The sequence below is a fragment of the Panthera uncia genome, assembly GCF_023721935.1.
Source record: "Panthera uncia isolate 11264 chromosome B3 unlocalized genomic scaffold, Puncia_PCG_1.0 HiC_scaffold_1, whole genome shotgun sequence".
NCBI classification, from domain to species: Eukaryota; Metazoa; Chordata; class Mammalia; order Carnivora; family Felidae; genus Panthera; species Panthera uncia.
Window position 1 is genome coordinate 130441242 of NW_026057582.1, and position 22645 is coordinate 130463886.

At 46.4% G+C, this 22645-nt stretch overlaps 1 protein-coding gene across 9 annotated transcripts in view; it reads right to left on the minus strand.

The window, feature by feature from the left end:
* The window catches only part of MCTP2 (multiple C2 and transmembrane domain containing 2), a 248416-nt gene that overhangs the window by 174564 nt on the left and 51207 nt on the right, over positions 1-22645 (minus strand). For 8 of the 9 annotated variants that reach the window (XR_007453911.1, XR_007453912.1, XM_049614044.1 and 5 more), the window contains exons 2-4: positions 21259-21796; positions 5876-5938; positions 4315-4423 (exon numbers count right to left, since the gene is read on the minus strand). Coding sequence is in view for 7 of the 9 variants with exons in the window: in XM_049614044.1 (XP_049470001.1) it covers positions 4315-4423; positions 5876-5938; positions 21259-21726 (640 nt within the window). In the remaining 2 variants the exon portion in view is untranslated. Of the gene's footprint in view, positions 1-4314; positions 4424-5875; positions 5939-13668; positions 14356-21258; positions 21797-22645 lie in introns of those variants that run through there. The other variant, XM_049614046.1, reaches the window with a different exon arrangement.

The window sequence follows — 22645 nt, forward strand, 5'->3', positions numbered from 1 at the left end:
AGTGACAAACTCTTAGAGGAATTCCAAGAATTTAAAACAAAACGTGGTGTTTAAAGGTTTGGAACACCCTCTTCCTAGTCAAGTTAAATATGCTCTCCATGGAACATTCTTCTCCAGCTCCAGAGAAGCTGTCATAAGACAAGCTCGATAATGATCCTCATTTGACAGAAGCCCCCCATGGGACACCGTGCCAATTCAAAGCAAGAGTTGGTGTTTTCGTGGGAGTTAACTCTACACCGGTTTATGATTATTCCCTAGGGGTTATTTCAGGTATGAAATGCTACCCGCTCAAATCATTAAAAATAACATAAGGGATGCATCTATTAAAAGGCATATGTTTACGACTGTAGTGCCCAACGACAGAACATAAGAAGTCACACGATCGATAGATGAGAAATTATGATTTTCATAGAAAACACATTTTACCAACAAGTAAAAAATGAGATTTTCCCCCCACCATTTTGAAGTCCTATATCTGAGGAAGTACAAAGATACAGACAGGCAGGGATAGCAATTTTGTTTTTAAAAAAAGTGAGCAGGGCCGCCCGGGTGACTCAGTCGGTTAAGCGTCTGACTTCAGCTCAGGTCATGATCTCGCGGTTCGTGAGTTCAAGCCCCGCATCTGGCTCTGTGCTGGCAGCCCGGAGCCTTCATGGGACCGTCTCGCTCCCTCTCTCTCAGCGCCCCCTCCACTCATGCTGTCTCTTCCTCGAAATACATAAACTTTAAAAAAAAATTTTTTTAAGTGAACCTATTTCATGGATCCTGAAAGATGGAAGTCAGGTGAGATCAGATCGGCAAAGAGTCCGCAATCCAAAACGTGAGCAGAAGAAAGTTATAGCAAAAAGGTTTCAGAAGCAGGGCTGGGTGGGAGCATGTAAGGGTGTGTGGTGGGTAAACCAGGGATGCTCTTAACTTGCAGGCAGCAGGTAGGGGAGGCAGCTGGTGGCCTGAGAAACCGTCGGTTTCTATGCCAACCGACTAGCATAGCCTGTAACAGCTGGGCCAGCACCGTCCTCTCCCCTTGGGGCCAACCAGTGACCAGCAACAGACTTGGACTGCAAGCTGGAACAGGGAGCGTGAACAGTAAGCCAGAAAGGAAGGCTTTGGGTGAGAGGTGATAACTGGGAACTGGGGATAACTGGGGGGGAACAGGAAGGAGCTGCCTGAACTACTGATTCAGCCTGTCCATTCGCATATCCTAGCCCTGCTCGCTATCAGGGAAGGGAGGACACCGTAAACAAAAACAGCACCCGCAGATGGCGGGGCAAGGACAGAGGGACACACAGAAACGTGAGTGGCGAACACACGATACTGACATCCAAGGGATGAAGCACGAGATTTTAAGTGGAGACTTCGTATTCTCAGAAATACGATGGTATCATCTCACTTGTGAAATAATCACAGGCTGATATAAAATTAAATGGCAACTCAATCCATGACCTGACTGCACAATGGCCACAAGTGACAAGAAAATGAGTAAGCTGGAAGGCCAAGTTGAGGAATTCTCCCTGAAAGGAAAAAAAAAACCATGGGAAGAATGAGAAAGACAAGCTAACGGACTTAGAGCACTGAAAGAAGGGTCTAGGAGGTACTTTGTCCTTTTCACATTCCAGAACAGAGTAGAAACGAAGCAACAGGAAGAAAGACACTCAATTCCTTAGAATAAAAAAAAAAAAAATCCCTTCTTCCTAAACAGAATAAAATTAAAAAAAAACAAACACAAAAAACTAGAGGGGAGCCTGGGTGGCTTAGTCGATAAAGCATCTGAGTCTTGATTTCGGCTCAGGTCGGGATCTCATGGTTCCTCCATGAGTTCGAGCCCTGTGTGGGGCTCAGTGCCGACAGTGTGGAGCCTATTTGGGATTCTCTGTCTCTGTCTCTCTCTCTCTCTCTCTCTCTCTCTCTCTCTCTCTGCCCCGCCCCCACTCACTCGTGCTCTCTCACTCTCAAAAATAAATAAACATTTTAAATAAATAAATTAAATAAATAAGTAAAAAAATAAATAAACTATAAAGAAAACACAAATATATTTGCCTGTAAGGAAATGCAAGACTCTAAAGGATAAAAGTGGCCATAGAAATAAGACATAACAGACTGAGAGAAAAATACTTGCAACCTGTAATAAACAACCATTAATGCTGAAAGTTACAAAGAATTACAAACAGAGAGAAGAAGAAACTCAAATGAAAACTGGACGAAACCCACGTTCATTACCATGACAATCCACAAAGTACAAATTAACTTTTTTTAAAGTTTATTTATTTTTGAGAGAGACAGAGACAGAATGCGAGTGGATTAGGGGCAGAGAGAGAGAGGGAGACACAGAACCTGAAACAGGCTCCAGGCTCCAAGCTGTCAGCACAGAGCCCGACGTGGGGCTTGAACTCGCAAGCTGCGATATCATGACCTGAGCCGAAGTTGGACGCTCAACCGACTAAGCCACCCAGGCGCCCCGACAAAGTACAAATTAAAATAAGGAGAGTCCACACCCAATCTATGAGATTGCCCAAAAGGAACAGTGATAAAAGTAGATATTCAACAATAGTAACATACTGTAAGAGAGGGCATGCTTTCTGCCTTCTGGAGGACAATTTGCCAGGGTTTCTTAAATTTTTAACAACACGTATCCCCTGGATCCTGACTTATATTTCTAGGTTCTGTCCCGGTTGCTAACAACAGTTATCTTTTTTTTTTTTTTTTTTTTTTTTTTTTTTTTTTCGGACAGAGAGAGAGAGAGAGAGAGAGAGGGAGGGAGAATGAGCAAGCTAGCAAGGGAAGGGACCAGGAGAGAGAATCCCAAGCAGGCTCTGCACTGTCAGCACAAAGCCCAACATGGGGCTCAATCCCACGAACGGTGAGATCATGACCTGAACCCAAATCAAGAGTTAGTCGCTTAACCAACTGAGCCACCCAGGCGCCCCAACAGTTAACTTCCATGAAGTGCTAGAAGCCAGATGTAGTTTTAAGCACTTTATGTAAGTTATTACCTTCCATGCTTTTAACAGCCTACAATAAAGGTTACTATTATTACCCTCATTGTATAGATGAAGGAACGAACTCACAGAGGGGCCAAGGGACATTTCTTGAATCAAACAACAAATGGAGAAGGGAAGGCTTTGAGCCCGGGCAGTCTGACCCCACTGTCTACACTTAAGCACATGCTACTTTTTGAAAGATGTATTCTTATTTGTGCCAAAAACAAACACAGGGTGCTCATTACAGTATCATTTACACTGCCGAGAAAGTTGAAAAAAAAAGCAGCAACTGTCAGTAGAGGAACTGAATAAATCACACATCATACTACGGAATGTTGCATAGCATTTAAAAGAATGGAGATATACTTGCATGGAAAACCATCGTCGCTCTTGAATACGTATCATGAAGCAAAAAAAGAGCTTATTGTGGGCTAATAGGGACATTACAGTATCATGTTAATTAAAAACATACACGTGTGGGGGCGCCTGGGTGGCTCAGTTGGTTGAGCGTCCGATTCTTGATTTTGGCCCGGGTTGTGATCTCACAGTTCGTGAGTTCGAGCCCTGCAATGGGCTGTGCACAGACAGTGTGGCACTTGCTTGGGATTCTCTCTCTCTCTCTCTCTCTCTCTCTCTCTGTTCCTTCCCTGCTTGTGCGTGCTCTCTCTCTCAAATAAACTTTTAAAAAACACACGTATGTACATGAGTGTGTTTTAAAGGCACAGAAACAGGGGGAAAAGTGAACGAATCAAATGACACGCAGATAACAAATGTTCTCCTGAGGGAGCGAAGCCCCGTGGGATTTCAGTGCAGGAAGGGGATGGGGTTCAAAGGGCATCTTCGGCTCTGTGTACATTTGGGGACCTCGCACGGACATCTTTTGCTTACGTATCATTCTCACGTCTATTCACATATACACATATTCACACACATGCTCACGTTCACATATACATAAGAAATTATGTACTTTTTACGTACGCTCACGTCTTTTCTTATGTGTAATTAAAGTGGAATCGAGGAAGCGTTTTCTTGAGCAGCTGCTAGCCGCCAGGATAATGCTATTCTCGTGGCCTTATTTCATGGAATTATTACTCATATCATTATTGTGATGATTACTGTTCTTACTGTTGCCATTCTCGTTGTTCATTTAACCACACTAAAGGAAAGGAAGATTCAGAGTCTTCAAATAACTTTGCTGCAAATGCTCGATACCTTCGGGGTATAGGTCTGAGCTCCGCTCTGTTGCGCGAGACGAGAAAGGTGCACTAACAGCATAGAAACAAGAGTGGAGAAACAGGTGCGCGGGCTACAAGGCACCCAGAAGAGCCAGGCTTACCGCAGCGATCTCGGATGACCAGGTTGCGGCCTTCCTTCAGGTGTATGGTGAGGAGGTAGGCAAAAGGACTGGGCAGGTTACTCACGCCATCACCGGCTTCCCCAAACATCTGCACAGATGGAGAAGGAAGGTAAGTCTGGTGTCTGGGGACCGAGGAAGAGAATTTCAGGAACACCTGTTAACTTGAGAGCAAAAAAAAAAAAAAAAAGGCGGGGGGCAGGGGGTCGCCACCTTCAAGCCTCATCTGCCACCCCACCCGCCTTGATGACCGGGTTACTAGGTCTTACTAACATATCCTCTATAATTATCTCCAGTGGGATTGTATCCAAATTCACGATGGGATCCTTGCAATATTTAACTCCCCCTGCCCCCCAAATCACACAAGGGGTATTATGCCCTTGGAAGTATATCGGTATCTGAAATACCCTTCAACTCAGCGATTTCCTGTAGGATTCTTTCTTTCTTTTTTAATTTTTTTTCAGTTTCTTTATTTTGAGAGAGAGCAAGCAGGGGAGGGGCAGAGAAAGGGTCAGAGAGAGAGAGTCCCAAGCAGGCTCCAGCACTGCCAGCTCGGAGCCCGATGCGGGGCTCGAACTCACGAACCGCGAGATCATGACCTGGGCTGAAGTCAGGGGTCGGACTCTCAACCCACTGGGCCAGCCCGGTGCCCCTGCAGGATTCTTTCTTCTAGAACTCGCGGAGGAACACGAGGGAGGAAGTGGCAGGCAGAAATGCAGCTGTGGGGCTGGCCCCGACAGACATGTGAACGCTTCTGAGGTAAAGTGGCTTCCTCATTTTCTCCCCCTTCCTCCCAAGCCCTTCCACTCCCCTGCACCTCCTCCACGTGAAGTAAAAACGTTGCAGTTCACGTTCAGGACCGCTCAGCTGCCGGCCTCCGCGGCCCACAGGTGCATAAGGCACCTGTCCCTCCTGTGTCCACATATGATGCCTTTGCATGCTCTCCCCTCGGCATATTTTTCCTCCATTCCCTGCCCCCCCCCCGTGGTGTCTCCTACACTTGACCTTCAGTCTTCCTCCCCTCACCTTAGCTCACTCCCCTCCCCAGGAAGGCATCGACTCCCACAGGCCACCATGTTGAATGCAAGTCTCTTTTCGGATATTCATCAAATGAATCCAACTAAAGTTTCGAACCAGAGTTTTGCACTAGTCCCAATTGTTGTCTTTCCAGAGACAAGAGACAGATAAAGTAATTTATCGTTCACTTTTTTGACATTCAATTAATCGATTCTGTGGCTAGGTCTCCCTTGACGGCCTTCTTTTGAAAACTCCCCCGTCTAGGTTTCAAAGCACTTCAGAATGGCTTTGTCTCCTTTACTCTCCCACTCAACTGGAGAGCTGCTCTGTATTTTTAGAAAAATCCGTCCCCGTCTGACAAATCAATAGACTCGGAATTAATCTCTTCCAGCTAGAATTCGCCAGGCCGGTCTTTGCAATGGTTCAGCGTTCTTGAAAAATAAAAGAGGCAAAGAAATACAGACGTTTGGTAAGAAATATCTACAGTATTTGCTCTAGCGTTTGCTTTTAAGGCATTGTCACTCACAGATCGTTCTTCAAACTGCTGGGATGTCAGAGAAGCATTCAGATCACCACTGCCGCACAGCTTCTGTAAAGAAAAGAGAAAGAAACAACCTGCTTCAGGAAAGCAAAATGACATTAACCTACAGGGATATCCCCTCGAATGCGCCATCTGCGCGCTCAGTTTCGGGTACGCAGGCTGCTTTTGCACGTGTGTGGCAAGTCCTGGCAACAAAAGTTTGATTCGGTGGAATCCACCTGCCTGCAGCCTCGGCCGTCGTGGTCACGATCGGAGCATCAGTGTGGATAAGGCTGATTCTCCTCCACCACCGGGAGGCTCCATCGTCCCTAGTCCGTCCAGGGCTTGGCGTGCAAGCTGCTTTCTTCCAGTGAACAAAATGCGAGCAGGAGAGTCACCCCACCAGCGCCCTCCCCGGGCCTGCCTGGCCCCCCTGCCCACCGGAGAGAAATGGACGGATCATGTACCGGTGACCCGGGCTTGTCACGCAGGAGGAGACGTTTCAAAATGTGATCCGGAAGACCTTCCTCAAGCCGTACCTTCGTGAGACTGTACCGTCACCAACCCAGGGGTAAGAAATGCAAATTCTGAGCAAATGACCTCAGAATGAGAGGTGCCTATGTTTTCTAATTTAAGATGCCCAGGAGGGGCGCCTGGGTGGTTCGGTGGGTTACACTTCTGACTCTTAGTTTTGGCTCTGGTCTTGATCTCTTCGTCGGTGGGATTGAGCCCCGCGTCAGGATCTACACTGTGCAGAACCTGCTTGGGGTTCTCTCTCCCTCTTTCTCTCTACCCCTCCCATTTTCTTTCTCTCGCTCCCTCTCAAAAAAAAAAAAAAAAAAAAAAATACCCAGGAAAGGATCCCACAGAGCAACGAAATGGGTAACAGTCAACAGTCAGTAGTCAGTGTAGGATACAGTAGACCTGTCCATTACGCAGGTTTTATACGTACAACACAGGTTCCAGAAGAATCTGGGGACTCCTTGAAGGTTTCTGGGGCTGGATGTAAGGATGGCTGTCTGTATGCAAAGGCAGAGTGGAAGGGAAATGAGCTAATGATCTTCTAGCATTTTTGGATATGTTTCTGTCTGTCGGGCACATTATCCAGGGCTGATTTCCTGTGTGAGAAACACGGGGTCTCTCCCTCCAAACAAGGCTGGGTAACTCTGAAGTCATAGGCAAACTGAGGCAGACAGCAGACCTGTGGAGGCTGCTTCAATGACCTTGAACCACTGAGGGGAGACGCGGGGACCAGGGGCACCATGGTCTTTGGTCTTTCCCGTCCATCGCATCCATCAGAGAGGTCCTGACACAGGAACCTGACACAGGACGGTAGGCTGCCTTCCAAGGCAGTGACACGCAAACACACACAGACACACACACACACACACACACACACACACACCCCACACACACATTCTTCGTCTCTGTCTCTCTCAGAGAGAGCTTCAGGCAGCAAGAGGTCCTGGGTTCCCCAGCACGAGGGCAGCTCTTCAGCCCCTAAGAGGCACGGCGGGAGGGTGAGGGGCCGTGAACAAGCAGGGGTTCTCTGGTCCACCCCCTCTGCATGCAGAGCCATCACAAAATGCTGCAACCAGGCAGCCATCGGCCCTGATCACAAGGTGGCCTGAAGCCTGACAAGTCCTTTCCCAGGAAGGACAGAGGCCCTGGGACTTCTGCACCCATGATTCTCACACCAGCCTCCTTCTCCACCAGTCCCAGGCCTAGCATCCCTAAGACTGCAAATAGAATTCATTTACTTCAGATTAATTCACCAGGACCAAGGGTGACTTCAGGCACTTTGACCTTTCGTGAAGGCTCCCAGCCCTGTGGTCACCAGAGTGACCTTGGCCCTGGACATACCACTGCTGCCCAGCCAGGAAGAGAGCCCTAACCCTCAGTGCAGGAGAGCTGTTAGCAGACCAGAAAAGAGGGGACAGCCTCTACTAGTCATCTCCCGCCGCCCCCCCCCCGGCTCTTCACACTCCTATTTTGTTCTGTAGGAAAGACACCCAGGATGGTTGGACAGGACTATCTGATGACCACTTTATGAGGACAATCAGAACCTTACTCAACTCCCCCAGTCTCAAAAGGTTTGCCCTTTTACAACACACACAATATCTCCCGGAAGCTTAACAACCCCTCTTCTAAAAAATTTTTTTAATGTTTATTTTATTTTTGAGAGAGAGATGGAGAGAGAGAGAGAGAGAGAGAGAGAGAGTGAGAGAGAGTGGGGGAGGAGCAGAGAGAGAGGGAGACACAGAATCGGAAGCAGGCTCCAGGCTCTGAGCTGTCAGCCCAGAGCCCGACGCGGGGCTCGAACCCACGGACCACGAGATCATGACCTGAGCCCAAGTCGGATGCTTAACCAACTGAGCCACCCAGGCACCCCATAAGAACCCCTCTTCTACCTGATTTATGAAACCAAGAGAGCCCAGCCACGCTGCCACGTCCAGAGCCCACAAGGCACCACGTGCCGTCTGATGCTCTGTGGCCTGAAGACCCACCAATGTCTCCAGTTTTAGGAAAAGAATCGATGTTCCACTTAACCAATCCTGTGCAAAGGCAATTCCACAAAGCCCCCAGCGCTGGGATCAGGATTTCCATTTAAAGTACGTGGTCATTCGCCAAAGACTGTGGTGGTCCAGAATCTTCTACTGTCAAATACAAAGGAGGACGGCCAGCGCTCGAAAACGTCAACCCTCAGAGGACACCCCAGACGCGCTCTCCCAACTTGGCCTCGTTGTATTAATTAGTCCACATCCCCACCGTGGCTTCCACACCATCAAAACTGACAGCTTTTATCCAAATATGTGATAAGCCTTCCACTTACAACAACATGGAAATTAAATGTGAAGAATGACATTAATTCAACATTATGGCTGGTTTTACTCACAGAAAAGTCACACAACTTAAACTTACGGTTCCCACGGCCACCGTAACTGTCACACACCATATATACACATGAACGAAGGAAACCGATCACCGTAAAGAAGAACAGAAATGCTACATCGGCACCAGAGGACACGTTACAGCTGCTGGGGGACACATAACCTTGAATATTCCCCTATATTCTGCATAGAGCCTAAGATATTACCCACTGAATAAAAGGTACATTACTTCACTTCTTTGTCAACCCAGTAACCACGTCAACGGGCCTTTTCTTTAAAAACAGCACAATTAAGGGGCGCCTGGGTGGCTCAGTCGGTTAAGCACGCGACTTCGGCTCAGGTCATGATCTCACGGCTCGCGGGTTCAAGCCCCACATCAGGTTCTGCACTCGCAGCTCAGCCTGGAGCTGCTCCGGATTCTGTTTCCCTCTCTCTCTCTCTCTCTCTCTCTCTCTCTCTCTTTCTCTCTGCCCCTCCCCTGCTCATGCTCTGTCTGCCTCTCTCTCCAAAATAAATAGATAAAAACAGCACAATTAAGATTTTCCTCAAAGGAGTCCCTGATACCCCACTATCATTAGAATATATTTTTGATGTTCTCAACAAGCATAATCAAGTCCTCTGTTTTTTTTATTTTACTTTTGAAAACTTAATGGTAAAATTGCCTTTTTGTATATGTGTATAGTGCTACATTGTTTATATGTTTATTTTGAGAGAGAGAGAGAGAGAGAGAGAGAGACCAAGCAGGGGAGGAGCAGAGAGAGAAGGAGAGGGAGAGAGAGAGAGAGACAGAGAGAGAGAGAGAATCCCAAGCAGGCTCCATGTTGTCAGCTCAGAGCCCAACATGGGGCTCAATCCCACGAACCCTGAGATCCCGACCTGAGCGGAAATCAAGAGTCACTTGCTTCACCAACTGAGCCACCCGGGTGCCTCCAATGGTACGGTTTTTAACACACACATATATTTGAGGGACCACAACAATCAAGGCAGATCTGTCACCCCATTAACACTTATTCATGCTATCCCACTGGGGTTTAAATCATCCCCAGCCCGCGGCAGCCACCTGTCTGTCTTCCTCACGTAATTTCATCTTTTCCAGAATACCATACACATGGACTCAGCCAATATGCAAACATCTGACACTGACATCGTTCACTCGGCCTAATGCCTTTGAAGCCTATCCAAGTCGTCCTCTGCAATCATTCAAACCATTTTGGTGGCCGAATAGTATTCGATCCTACATTTATGCATTTGGTGTTGGTTTCACAAATGCCAAACACGTTATTTCTAAGGACACAGGGAAAGATGAATAATTTTGAATATCGTAATGCTAGGGGCGCCTGGGTGGCTCAGTTGGTTAAGTGTCCAACATCAGCTCAGGTCATGATTTTGCGGTCCGTGGGTTCAAGCCCCGCGTCAGGGCTCCGTGCAGACAGCTCGGAGCCTGGAGCCTACTTCAGATTCTGTGTCTCCCTCTCTCTCTGCCCCTCCCCTGCTCACTCTCTCTCTCTCTCTCTCTCTCTTTCAAAAATAAACATTAAAAAAATTTTAAATTGAATATCATAATGCTAAAAAAAGGCTAATAGGAAAAAAGGTCTAATTACTTAGAAACATTCCAAAATTATGGCAATAACAACGTGGCATGAAAATTAGGATCTGGTTTAACCGTCTCTCCCATAACTCTCACTGCTGCCTTTTGGATAAGTGGTTTTGTGTTTTTTGTTTGCTTTTGTTTTCAATGACTGAGAGTTTGCATTGGTATTTCCACTCTACCTGAGCGGAAAAGGGTGGCAAGGTAATAAACTTTGCCTTCTCTTTAGGGAAGAGTCCTCTAGCTGCAGGAAGGCAAATTTATTAAAATTTAGCAGGATACGGGGAGATACGAGCATGGATGGGCCAATCATATAAAACAGAAAAGTCACCAAGGATCCTAAGAACAAGACACTGATGTGAATAAACAGTTTCCTTTTGTGTATGCTAAACGTGACCTTGTACAAATGCCACCTCCCATGTGGCTCATCCAAAGGCTCTCACCATGAAGTACACACAGGAAGCCAAATTATAAACCATGTAAACAACCGCGGGGGGTTTAAACTTCAGTAGGAGACATCAACCCACAGCCAGGAAAGCTAAATGAGGAAAAAGCTGGCTCAGGAGAGCGTTTCTACAGTCTCTGGAAAATACTCGGGACATGTCAGTATGGCAAGCAGTCCCCGTAAGACATATTGACTTAACCACTCCTCTCACGTCTAGGTTACCGAGAATCCGAACACTCTGGCTGACAGTGGTCACAAACACAAACACCCAACAAGACAAAGGAAGGAGTGAAATAAGCAAAGGGAATGGGATGGCGAGCCAGACCCTTAAGCACAGCCCGGATCCAGTGACAGAATCAAAACGACCCACAGGGCAACTAGAGAACAAAATTACGGTGTCTGGAGTACCTGCGGGGGGCTCAGTCGGTTAAGCGTCCGACTTCGGCTCAGGTCACCATCTCAATCCGTTCATGAGTTCAAGCCCCGCGCCCGGCTCTGTGCCGACAGCTTGGAGCCTGGAGCCTGCTCCGGACTCTGTGCCTCCCTCTCTCTCTGCCCCTCTTCTTCTCATGCTCTGTCTCTGTCTCTCTCTCAAAAATGAACAAACATGAAAAAAAATTAAAAAAAAAACTAGATGTCTGTTCAGAAAATTCAGGTCTACCAAATGGCTGAGTCTATGCATATCGTGTTTTGACACAGCTTTGCAGGAAGCTATTGATCATACAATCAAGGTACACGTATTTAGTTTCCCCCCCACTCCCAAGAGTGTTTTCTCTGTAAGTGATCACCCTGGAATAATAATATGCAAAATATAAGTCGTGTGTGTGTGTGTGCGTGTATTTGTGTACCTATATACCCTACTCAGTCACATGTCAGTATTAATCAGTGACCAGCAGGGGCGCCTGGGTGGCTCAGTCGGTTAAGCGTCCGACTTCGGCTCAGGTCATGATCTCGCAGTTCGTGAGTTCAAGCCCCGCGTCAGGCTCTGTACTGATGGCTCAGAGCCTGGAGCCTGTTTCAGATTCTGTGCCTCCCTCTCTCTCTGACCCTCCCCCGTTCATGCTCTGTCTCTCTCTGTCTCAAAAATAAATAAACGTTAAAAAAAAAATTAAAAAAAAAAAATCAGTGACCAGCAAATTACAATCCACCACCTACTTTTATAGATAAAGTTTAAACTTTGAAACACAGCCTCACCTATTCATTTGCATACTGTCTATGGCTGCTCTCAGGATACAATCCCAGGGCTAAGAAGTTGCAATAGAGGCCATAGGGGCCACAAAGCTGGACATACTGATTATCCGGCCCTTCATGGAAAAAGTTGGCCCCTGGTATACTCAACCTTTCTTTTCCTGTTCAGTCATAGTTGTCCACTGACCTTTCACATGCTGTTTCCATGCTGTTACCAGTAGATAGTTTATTTCTTTTTTTTTTTTTTTAAATTTTAATGTTAATTTTTGAGAGAGAAACAGAGGACAGAGAGAGTGAGATAGAGAACAAGTTGGGGAGGGGCAGAGAGAAACGGAGACAGAGAATCCAAAGCAGGCTCCAGGCTCTGAGCTATCAGCACAGAACCGGACACGGGGCTCGAACTCACGAACCCTGAGATCATGACCTGAGCCGAAGTTGGATGCTCAACCGACTGAGCCACCCAGGCGCCCCACTTGGAGATAGTTTAAAAGAATAATGGTCCCCTTTACGTTTGCTTAGCACTTTATAATATACAAATACACACGGACTCCTATTAACTTATTTTAAGGGGCCCACAGGCTGTCAGGAGTATCATCAATTTACAAATGAAGAAGTCCAAGTGAAGAGATAAATGGCTGCTCACTAAGGGAGACCAAAGAGTTAGGCGTTCCCTTGACTGACCTGGGTCCTCTATTCTTTTCACAGTGCCCAGACTTGCCCCAAATCCAAAGTCAGAACACCTCGCCCGGCATGCTGACCGGCAGCTCCCTGCAGGGGCAGACGAGGCCCGGGAGTCACAAAGACTCTGGTTCCCACCTGATTTGTTCTACTTCCTAGCTTCGCGTCCTTGAAAACGCGACCTAAAATTCAAGACGTGGGAACCTGCCCACAAGGGGCAAAAAAGACACTCACCTCACCGACTGTTGGGAGAAAAATGCATTCATTCAAAGAGATCTACTGAGCGTTACCATGTTTCTGGGGCCGGACAGCGCACGAGGCTGCCTGTATGCAGAGCGAGCCAGACAGATGGTCCAAGGAGATAACGCTCATGTTCCGTACCCAGCAAGGGTCCTGATACATAACCTCTCGGAAGGTGGTACCGGATTGGGGTTGCTTTCCTATTAGGACTATTATATTGCTCATGATTCGTATTAAGACAAGGAGTGTGTTTAGGAAGATGAGGAAGAAAACTCAATGACAGAGGTCAGCAACCTGAGTCCCTCCCTTCATTCCCTCCCTCCGCTCCCCTGACACTTGTATCATGACAGTTGGAGAGATGTCTAATGACGCCTCGGGCCCGTGGGACCTCCCTTGGCACACAGGGCTCATCCGCCTAGGCAGGCTTCCTACATGGCTCTCTCCCCAGGCAAAGCTTCTCCTTCAGCTATTCGCCGCCTATAGGGCAGGTATCGCAAGGCCACCTGTATATTACAGATCCCTGCCTTGCGAGCAGCACAGTATTGAGCCCCCAGCGCTCCTCTGGATGGATGCCCCTCGTGGGTACCCCGGATAGTCCTCGTGGTGTAGCAGGACCGCCCGACAGGATGGGAAAGTCTGCATGATCCAGCGTCAGAAATAACTCTGACATCTGCTGCCACTCCCCCGCTCCTGTCCTGCCACACGGCCGCCTGGCTGTTCCTGAAACACACCAGGTGTTCTCCTCCCTGCCTGGAGCCGGTGCACTTACTGTTCTCTGCCCTGCAGAGGCTTTTCCTCCAGACGCGCACACACCTTCCTTCCTCGCCTCCTCTAGGCCGCCGGGTAAATGTCGCCATCTCAGAAGAGGTCTTTCCTGGCCACTCCGGGCAGAACTACCACCCCAGCACTGCGCAAGCATCTTCTGTGCTTTGTTTTTCTCCCTTCCACCTACCCCTCTCTGAACCTATCTGTAGCCTGCCACTGTTGAGATCAGGATAGGCTCTCCAGGAGGAAGTGGATTTTTGTCTCCCTTCTTGACCGCTGGGTTCCTGGCGCCCCGAGCAGCGTCGGCACATGCGAGGTGCTCAACGCGTGAGAAAGGAGGGAGGGAAGAAGAAACGGGGCACCCAAGCTGTGAAAGACCCTGCAACGTGGCGGACACGCCTGGCTCGCCGACACCATGATGCTGAATGATGATTTGGGGGATAAACCAAGAATCGTAAAAGGGCCCGAAATTGAAGTGCAGAGACACTAATGTACTCGTTCACCAGCTGGAGGCCCGTTCCTCTGCACCGGTTTTTCATTTTGCTTCTTTGTGGTCACTAAACTGAAGCTCTGTGGTTGCCGAGTAGCGGTTCTAGAAACATCCCAATCAGGTACTTCTCTAAACCACTCAGCTCATCTATATAAGCTGGCACCAAAGCTAGTTATTTAAAATACCAACTGCCAAATGAAATGTCAGGAAAGGATGTATCCCGGTGGGGGCGGGGGGTGGGGGGGTGGGAATTACATGAATGAGGGAGGGGGGCAGTAATCCTTCCATTCAGGGTTATTAGTTGCTGGCCATCATAATAAACCCATTCAAGCACTATAATTACCCCTGTATTTAAAAAGGCACAGTGGGGGTTGCCTGGGTGGCTCAGTCCATTAAGCATCCCACTTCGGCTCAGGTCATGATCTCACAGTTCGGTTTGTATGTTTCAGCCCTGGAGCCTGCTTTGGATTCTGTGTCTTCCTCTCTCTCTGCCCCTCCCCTGCTCACTTTCTGTCTCAAAAATAAAATCATTAAAATAAATAAAAAATATAAAAGGGCAGAGTGGACACAGAGAAATAACAACCAATATCTTCCTTTCATTACCAACTTTTTTAGATCACCGACTCGGAGGTGTCCCAGGTTAAAGGATCACATTTCCAAACTCCTTGCTGTGCACACAGTTTTGTGTACGGGCTTTGGATTCAGACAGTTCCCAGATTCGGATCCTAGCTCTAACACTACCTGGATGACCTTAGGTAAGCCATTAAACCTTCTCAGCCCTCATTGCATTCTGGAAAGTGTACTGATAAAAATAACTATAATAACACGAATAAATACAAACATAATCATAGCAGTGAGCCCATGCCTGCCCCATAGTTTTGGCCCACGAATTCTCTATATTTTTTTTTTAGGCTTAAAACTTTATTTTGAATGAAACTTAACTACTAGGCTTTCCTCCCTACCTACCTGAGTCTTAGACACATAACGTGCCCTCCCTGACCACCTGCTCAGAGCGACCCTCTCTACTGACCTCAAATGGTCAGCTAGCACTGACCGGGGACTGAGACCACCTCGGATCCTTGGTCATGTTTTCCAATATCTGGGCCTACTCTCAACTACATCATCAACACAGAGGACGGGAACCAGAGGCAACTTTCTGTATTTCCTCAGTACCTGATTTTACAAGGCAAGAGAGAGCATCTCGTAAAATAAGTACTAGGGAAGGAAGTGAGAAGAAAATGCAAAGGAAAAACAAGAAAAGAAAAGCTATTCTCCCTCTGGGTCTCCTTAACTGTAGCTTCTCCATATTTAATCTGACATTTGGGAAGTCCATTAGTGCTCACTGTACATCCCCCTCCAACCCCCCCATCCAGGGCCTCCATGTATCACCACCTTCCTCAACCAGCTGAACTTCTTAAGGCTCCACAGCACGTAGCATGGTGTGTGGCTTAAAAGTCAGCTTCAGAGGGATGCCTGGGTGGCTCAGTCAGTTAAGCATCCGACTTCAGCTCAGGTCATGATCCCACGGTTCACGAGTTTGTGCCCCGCATCGGGCTCTGTACTGATGGCTCAGAGCCTGGAGCCTGCTTCGGATTCTGTGTCTCCCTCTCTCTCTGCCCCTTCCCCACTCATTCTCTCTCTCTCTCTCTCTCTCTCTCTCTCTCTCTCTCTCTCAAATATATAAAAACATTAAAAACATTATTTTTTGAAGTCAGTGTCAGAGAAACATGAGTCAATATATTTCACAGAAACAAGGTTTGCAGAAAGCTGGGCAGGAAGAAAAAGAAGGCATCATCTCTGTTCCTCAGGAGCTTCCAATCTAACACGAGGCCAATTTCTAAATAACCAACTAAATACAAGGTGGGGTCAATACACCTAACAGATTCCCCAAGTTTTTCCAGGCCCTGATATAATTATCACTCCGTACACATTAATGAAGTTGAGCTTTATTATGATTTGACAATCATGAAACAGTGTGCTGCTGCTATCAAAATAACAGGAACATAAGGTGCCCTTTACCACCTCCCGTGCCCAAGTTTTGGTGATGGCAGCAAGGAGAATAAAACTGTAAGACCACCTTTCATCCATCAGAGGCCCGACATACAAAGTCATTGAAAGCAGGCAATCTGGTTGCCAGGCAACCATGAAACCCTACCGGCCTGACTGAAAGTGAAAATAGACAGCTAATAAATTAATGTGTCAATCAATAAAAAGGGAAAGGTCATGCAAGAAAGCCTGGGTAAAAGTTTGGACTCGTCCTTGAACCCTACAGGGGGAAGAGACAGCCTATGCCACAGGACTTTACGAATCGTGGCTTTGTGGCCTAGGCAGGTTGGCCATGTGGATATGGAGGTCATTGGCTCAAGCGAACAAAGTGTGAGCATGTCAAGATCTCCTTTGCACCTCAATCTCTATCGTGAGATGGATGGCTTCCCAGACACCATTCAGTGTGGAACCTACCCATTCTCCTTGCAGAGATTCATGTTCGTAAAACAATCTCCCGATTCTATGTGACTTCTCATGTAGGCCGACTTCCAAGAGTCCATACGCCTAACAGATTCCCCAAGTTTTTCCAGGCCCTGAGATAATTATCACTCCCTACACATTAATGAAGTTGAGGTTTATTACGATTCGACTTCCCAAGTAACTCGACAATCATGAAACAGTGTGCTGTTGCTATCAAAATAAATATTAGAGTCTATACGGTATTTAACCCTCATTACGAACAGTCAAGGTTGTCATTTATAGCTCTGTCTCGTGAGCATTGGGTTATCATGAGTTGGTCCTCGGAGCCAGATGGCCGCTGGACAGTTAATACAGGTCTAGGAGGCAGGTGACCTTCTCAGGGTCTTACCCAGTGACACCTTTGCCCACTACCAATTTGCTTTCCCTTTGCTACCTCCCTTACCTGTTCCAAACCCTTTCTTCCTCTACAGATGTCTGCAGAAAGCAGAATGAGGTTAGCGCTCGGTAACAGCAAAAGTGGCATGCCAGGCAAACAAAAGCAGGGTAATTAACACTGACTGTACAGTCGGGAAAACGCTCACAGGGAGGGAGAATTTGATGGGTGAGAGGGTTTCCTGGAAGAGAAGTACGAGACGAAGAAGTGAGGAGGAGACAGAGGTGAGATGCATAAACGAAAATGTCAGTGAAAAGCAAGGAAAGTGAGACAGCCTCATGGCATTCATGGGTTTTTCACTTGGGCCACCTGGCGGGTAACAGTGATGTTGCCAAGAAAAACTGTCTCTGTGTGTGAGAGCACTTCAGGGACACAAAATTCTGTCAGAACAAGTTGAGATCGGGTTTATGTGCAATGCCCACGGCGATCAGAATTGAGGGCCCAAAGAAAAGTCTGGAGAATCCTCTTCGACCAACGTATCCTTTATTCTAAACCTACTTTCTTCCATTTTGGTTTTATGGCTGGTTGAAGCACCTTCAGAGACTCTTCCAAGGCTCCATGTGGCTTCTCTGTTCTCACATTCTTTCTTCCTCTTCCTTCTTAATTTTGTGCTTTGCTTCCTCATTCCATTTCCCCATAACTGTCAACCTGCACCTTGCTTCCCTGCTGACACTGGCAGGACTAAGAAGAAACTAGAAAACATTCAGACACCATCATTTGGGGTCTTATCCCACGGCTGCGGGCTCAGCCTGGTACCAAGTTGCCATTGCATAAAAAACATGGAAGACAAACCCCAATGGGTGCCTCCGACCACAGAAGTTACTTTCCTTACCCCTCTAGAAAGCTACAAACAAAATAAGTCACAGCAAGGATACTCGGTGAACATCTGATTGTCCCTGTGGGGCACTGGGTTTGTCACTTGCCAACCCCTTCCTCCCCGCTCCTTCCTTCCCCCAATTTCATGAAAGTGATAGAAACCTGGCCACTATTCATTAGGAAGGAAACAGATGGCCCACATCCTAGATACAGATTAGCCAACCCCAAAACTCACGGATTCCCCAGGACTTCCACCTTCATTGAAAAAAAAGAGAAGATGGGGTGCTTGGGTGGCTCAGCCGGTTAAGCGGCCGACTTTGGCTCAGGTCATGATTTTGTGGTCCATGAGTTTGAGCCCCGCGTCGGGCTCTGTGCTGACAGCTCAGAGCCTGGAGCCTGTTTCAGATTCTGTGTCCCCCTCTCTCTAACCCTCCCCCTTCATGCTCTGTCTCTCTCCGTCTCAAAAGTAAATAAATGTTAAAAAAATTTTTTTTATTTAAAAAAAGAAAAAAAATAAAATAAAATAAAATAAAATAAAAAGAAAAAAAGAAAAAAAGAAAAAAAAGAGAAGAACAGATTTAAAGCCAGTATCGGACTTGGGCTATAAAGTCTACCCCTGTCTAAATCTCTGTTTTTCAGTTAATGTCATACAAAAAGAAATTTCATTTACAGTATGATGTGCTTCTTTAAAAAAAACAAAACAAAACAAGAAAATCAGACTTTAATTAAATCATAAACTGACGAGAACTCACGACAAAGACACTAACAAAAACCGTCCTAACCTGAATGTACACATTGCTGTCATTGATTTCCTCATTACACAAATATGGAGTGAGCAGATGGTATGTGTCAGGCACACAGCAAGGCCCTCAGAAAACAAAGACAAATTAGATGCAACTCCCTTGGATATACCCACTGACCAAATTACACAGCCTAGTGGAGAAGATAAGCGAGGGAGTGACTAACTTCTATACTATGTAATAAGCTCGAGATCCTTGGGTAGTGGGAAAAGCCCACCCAATATGGTGGGGGGGGGGGGGACGGGCAACAGAAGGAGGGCGGGTAGGCAGAGCAATGGACAAGAGAGAATCGCGGGGAGGAGCAGAGAGAGAGGGAGAGAGAGAGAGAGAGAGAGAGAGAGGGAGAGAGAATCCCAAGCAGGCTCCGCGCTGTCAGCACAGGGCCCAACACGGGGCTCAATCTCACGAACCCTGAGACCCTGACCCGACCCCAAATCAAGAGTCAGATGCTTAACCGACTGAGCCACCCCGGTGCCCATTTGCTTTCTTTCAAAGGGCTGAGCTAAAGGAGAAAATTAATGAAAATGTTCTATTGGTAAAGGACTAGGAATTGCAAGATTTTTTGGAGTTAGTCCTGAGAAGAAAAAATAACCACTGGCAACCAACCATCTGCCAATCAGCCGTTCACCATCACTAACCAGCCCCTTAGCCCAGCCCACCCTTCCCAGCATACATCGCACCAGAAAGTTCTTCAAGCCTTTGTTTCAGGTGCAGCAAAATGCTCACTACCCCCACCTACCCCACCCACAGGCCCGTGTTCACCATATTTCTTCACCTATCAAACCTATCCCGGCTTGCACAATGCCTCACATGACACATCTATGACCCACGCGCTGATTTCTCCTACCTCCTAAGCTGCCAAGAGGCAAGGCTTGGATGTTTTGCACAGTTTCAGTATCTGCTTGCCTTTTCTGCTGCCTTTAGAGCTGTACAAAGCTGTCTCTCAATACAACAGAACTTGAAGGCAGGGTCACTCTCCCATCCATTTCTATTTCCAGTCGTAACCCTTACGGTGCCCCAGAGTAGGTATGCAAATATTTACAGTCCACAAAACAGTTTCACAGCACTAACTTAAAAAAAAAAAAAAATTCTAATCTGAGAGCGTTACCCGGTCAAAGCCAAGAAACCCACCCATTTTTTTTTTTTCTGATAACTTATAAGTACCAAGATAAAGATTAACTTCAGTACCTAATTCTCAATGTTACCCCCTTCCCACTCAACTGTGAATTATGAGCTATGTTTAAATTTTTTTTTTCAACGTTTTTTATTTATTTTTGGGACAGAGAGAGACAGAGCATGAACGGGGGAGGGGCAGAGAGAGAGGGAGACACAGAATCAGAAACAGGCTCCAGGCTCCGAGCCGTCAGCCCAGAGCCCGACGCGGGGCTCGAACTCACGGACCGCGAGATCGTGACCTGAGCTGAAGTCGGACGCTTAACCGACGGCGCCACCCAGGCGCCCCTGAGCTATGTTTAATAATTCACCTAATTCATATTTTGATGAACAGAAATAGAACCTTTCAATTTATAAACAACAGTAAAAACCGTAACCTCATTGCAAAACGAATTTCCTAAATGTAAGGGGCAGTGAAAAAGATAGTCATTGAATGGCTAAGGGTGTTTTATTGTAATGTTTCCAAAGGAATCTGGTCACACCTTCCGAGTACCCACGATCCATTCTGTAATGACACCCAAAGATATGACATAATTAACAGGCTTTGGTTCTGAAAGTAAAACCAAAATGCTGAGTGAAATAACCAGCTTCCCATGCAATTATAACATTAACCTGGAATATAAAAACAAAAACAAAAACAAAACTTAACTTCCCTCGACACCACAACATACTTCAGTGCCATTAATGTGGAAATTACAAAAAAAAAAAAAAAAAACCTAATATCATCCAAATCATGATTTAGTAATCTGGTGGCTGAATTTACGTGAAATTCATTCTAGAAGTACAAGATTTGTCTCATAACTAGATTTGGTTCTTTTACCTTATTGAAATGCCAGAGCTTTGTAAAACCAGTGAATCTGTAAGAATTTGCATCCTTCAGATTTCTTCCTTTTGGTGTTTTTTAGAGCATGCAAGTGAAGCTGTCCACAAACCAGTATCCACACGTGTGCCCTAGCACATACACATGTGCACACGCCCATGCATCCTTGCGTATGGAGGACCGAGCAGTGGTGGAGAGAGAGACACGTGTACGCTTAAAGCAGAAAGTTCAAGGAAAAGTTATGCTCTTAATTTCTTTGGCAGGGAGATGGAAAAAGGCAAACCCATCCAATAGGGCTTTTAATGCCTTAAAGTATCCCAGAAAGGTTGTCTGTAATAGTTTTAAAATACACAGAGGTCAACCCTAAAACAGACGGGAACAGTGGGTGCAATCAATATCACCTGAATCTACATTCTTGTAAATGACATTCTTTCCATCCAAGCTAACCACAAAAATAACTCCCAACCAAATTTTCCAAGGGCATCGAGTGCACTTAAAACAGAGAGAAAGGAAGAAAGAAAGAAAGAAAGAAAGAAAGAAAGAAAGAAAGAAAAGAAAGGAAAAAGGAATAGGAAAGCGCCCAGCCCTGGTCTCACCTCCGGCTCTTCCAGTGCATCTTCTTCAAGGGGAGTTTTCTGGAGCAGATCCAAGATGTCATTGCTGGAAGGTCTCCTGTCCTCGGCAGGAGAGGCATAGGCCTCCTCGGAGTCTGTTTCCCCCACGTGGAGGTGGCCTGCTTCTTCCTGGCTCCAATCCAATTCTTCTTCAGACTGTTTCAAGGAGCTACTGCTGCTCTTGGGAAAGATCCCTGCAGTCGACAGGCTGCTGGGCACCGAGGTATAGGACGACTGGGGCCCAGAGTAAGGCCGCCCCTCTGGGGCCAAGGCCTCGGCCTCCAGGAGGTCAGGGACAGAAAGGCTGAGGCGGCGGTCCAGGGGACGCCTTGCCCTTAGATCTAGGGGTTTGTCTGCATTCTTCTTCACCCTCCTCTTGCTCAGGTTGATTAACAAAGGCCTGGTCCGCTGTTTCAAAGAGCCCCAGACAGATGGTTTATCCATATCCATGACTGCATGAAGAACCAGGAAATCACTCCATGAGAGAGTGTCTCTCTACGGAAAACAACTTCAGTGGATCCTAGAAAACAGAATATAAGAAGACAGAACATGAGCCTTCGCGGCGGTAGCCGAGCACATCAAAGCTTAAAATGTGACTTGAAAGTCTCACATTTTCCACTAAGGGATCAAGACTGAAGCATTTGATCGGTAATGTCTGCAAGTATTTTTTTTAATGTTTTTTAATGTTTTATTTTTATTTTGGGGGTGGGGGGGGACAGAGAGAGAGGGAGACACAGAATCTGAGTGTGAGTGATAGGAATGCTCCACAAATAAATATGTAATTACACAGACTGGTAAATGCTATGCAGGAAAGGGGGCCATTTGAGATATTACAGATTGGACTCAATAGGGATCAAATCAAAATCAAATTTGGATACAAGAAAATGAAACGGGACCACTTTCTTTCACCAAACACAAAAATAACTTCAAAATGGATTAAAGATCTGAACAAGAGACCTGAAACAATAAAAATCCTGGAAGAGAGCACAGGTAGTAATCTGACATTGGCTGTAACATTTTTTTTTTTTTAGATATATCTCCTGAGAGAAGGGAAATAAGAGGAAAAACAAACTATTGGAACTACATCAAAATAAAAAGCTTCTGCACAGCAAAGAAAACAACAACAGTCAACAATCAGGCAACATGCTGAATGGGAGAAGATATTTTCAAATGACCTATCTGATAAAGGGTTAGTATCCAAAATATGTAAAGAACTTATATAATTCAACACCCAAGAAATAAGTAATCCAATTAAAAGTGGGCAGAAGACATGAACAGACATTTCTCCAAAGAAGACATCCAGATGGCCAAAAGACACATGAAAAGATGTTCAACATCACTCATCATCAGGAAAATGCAAATCAACACT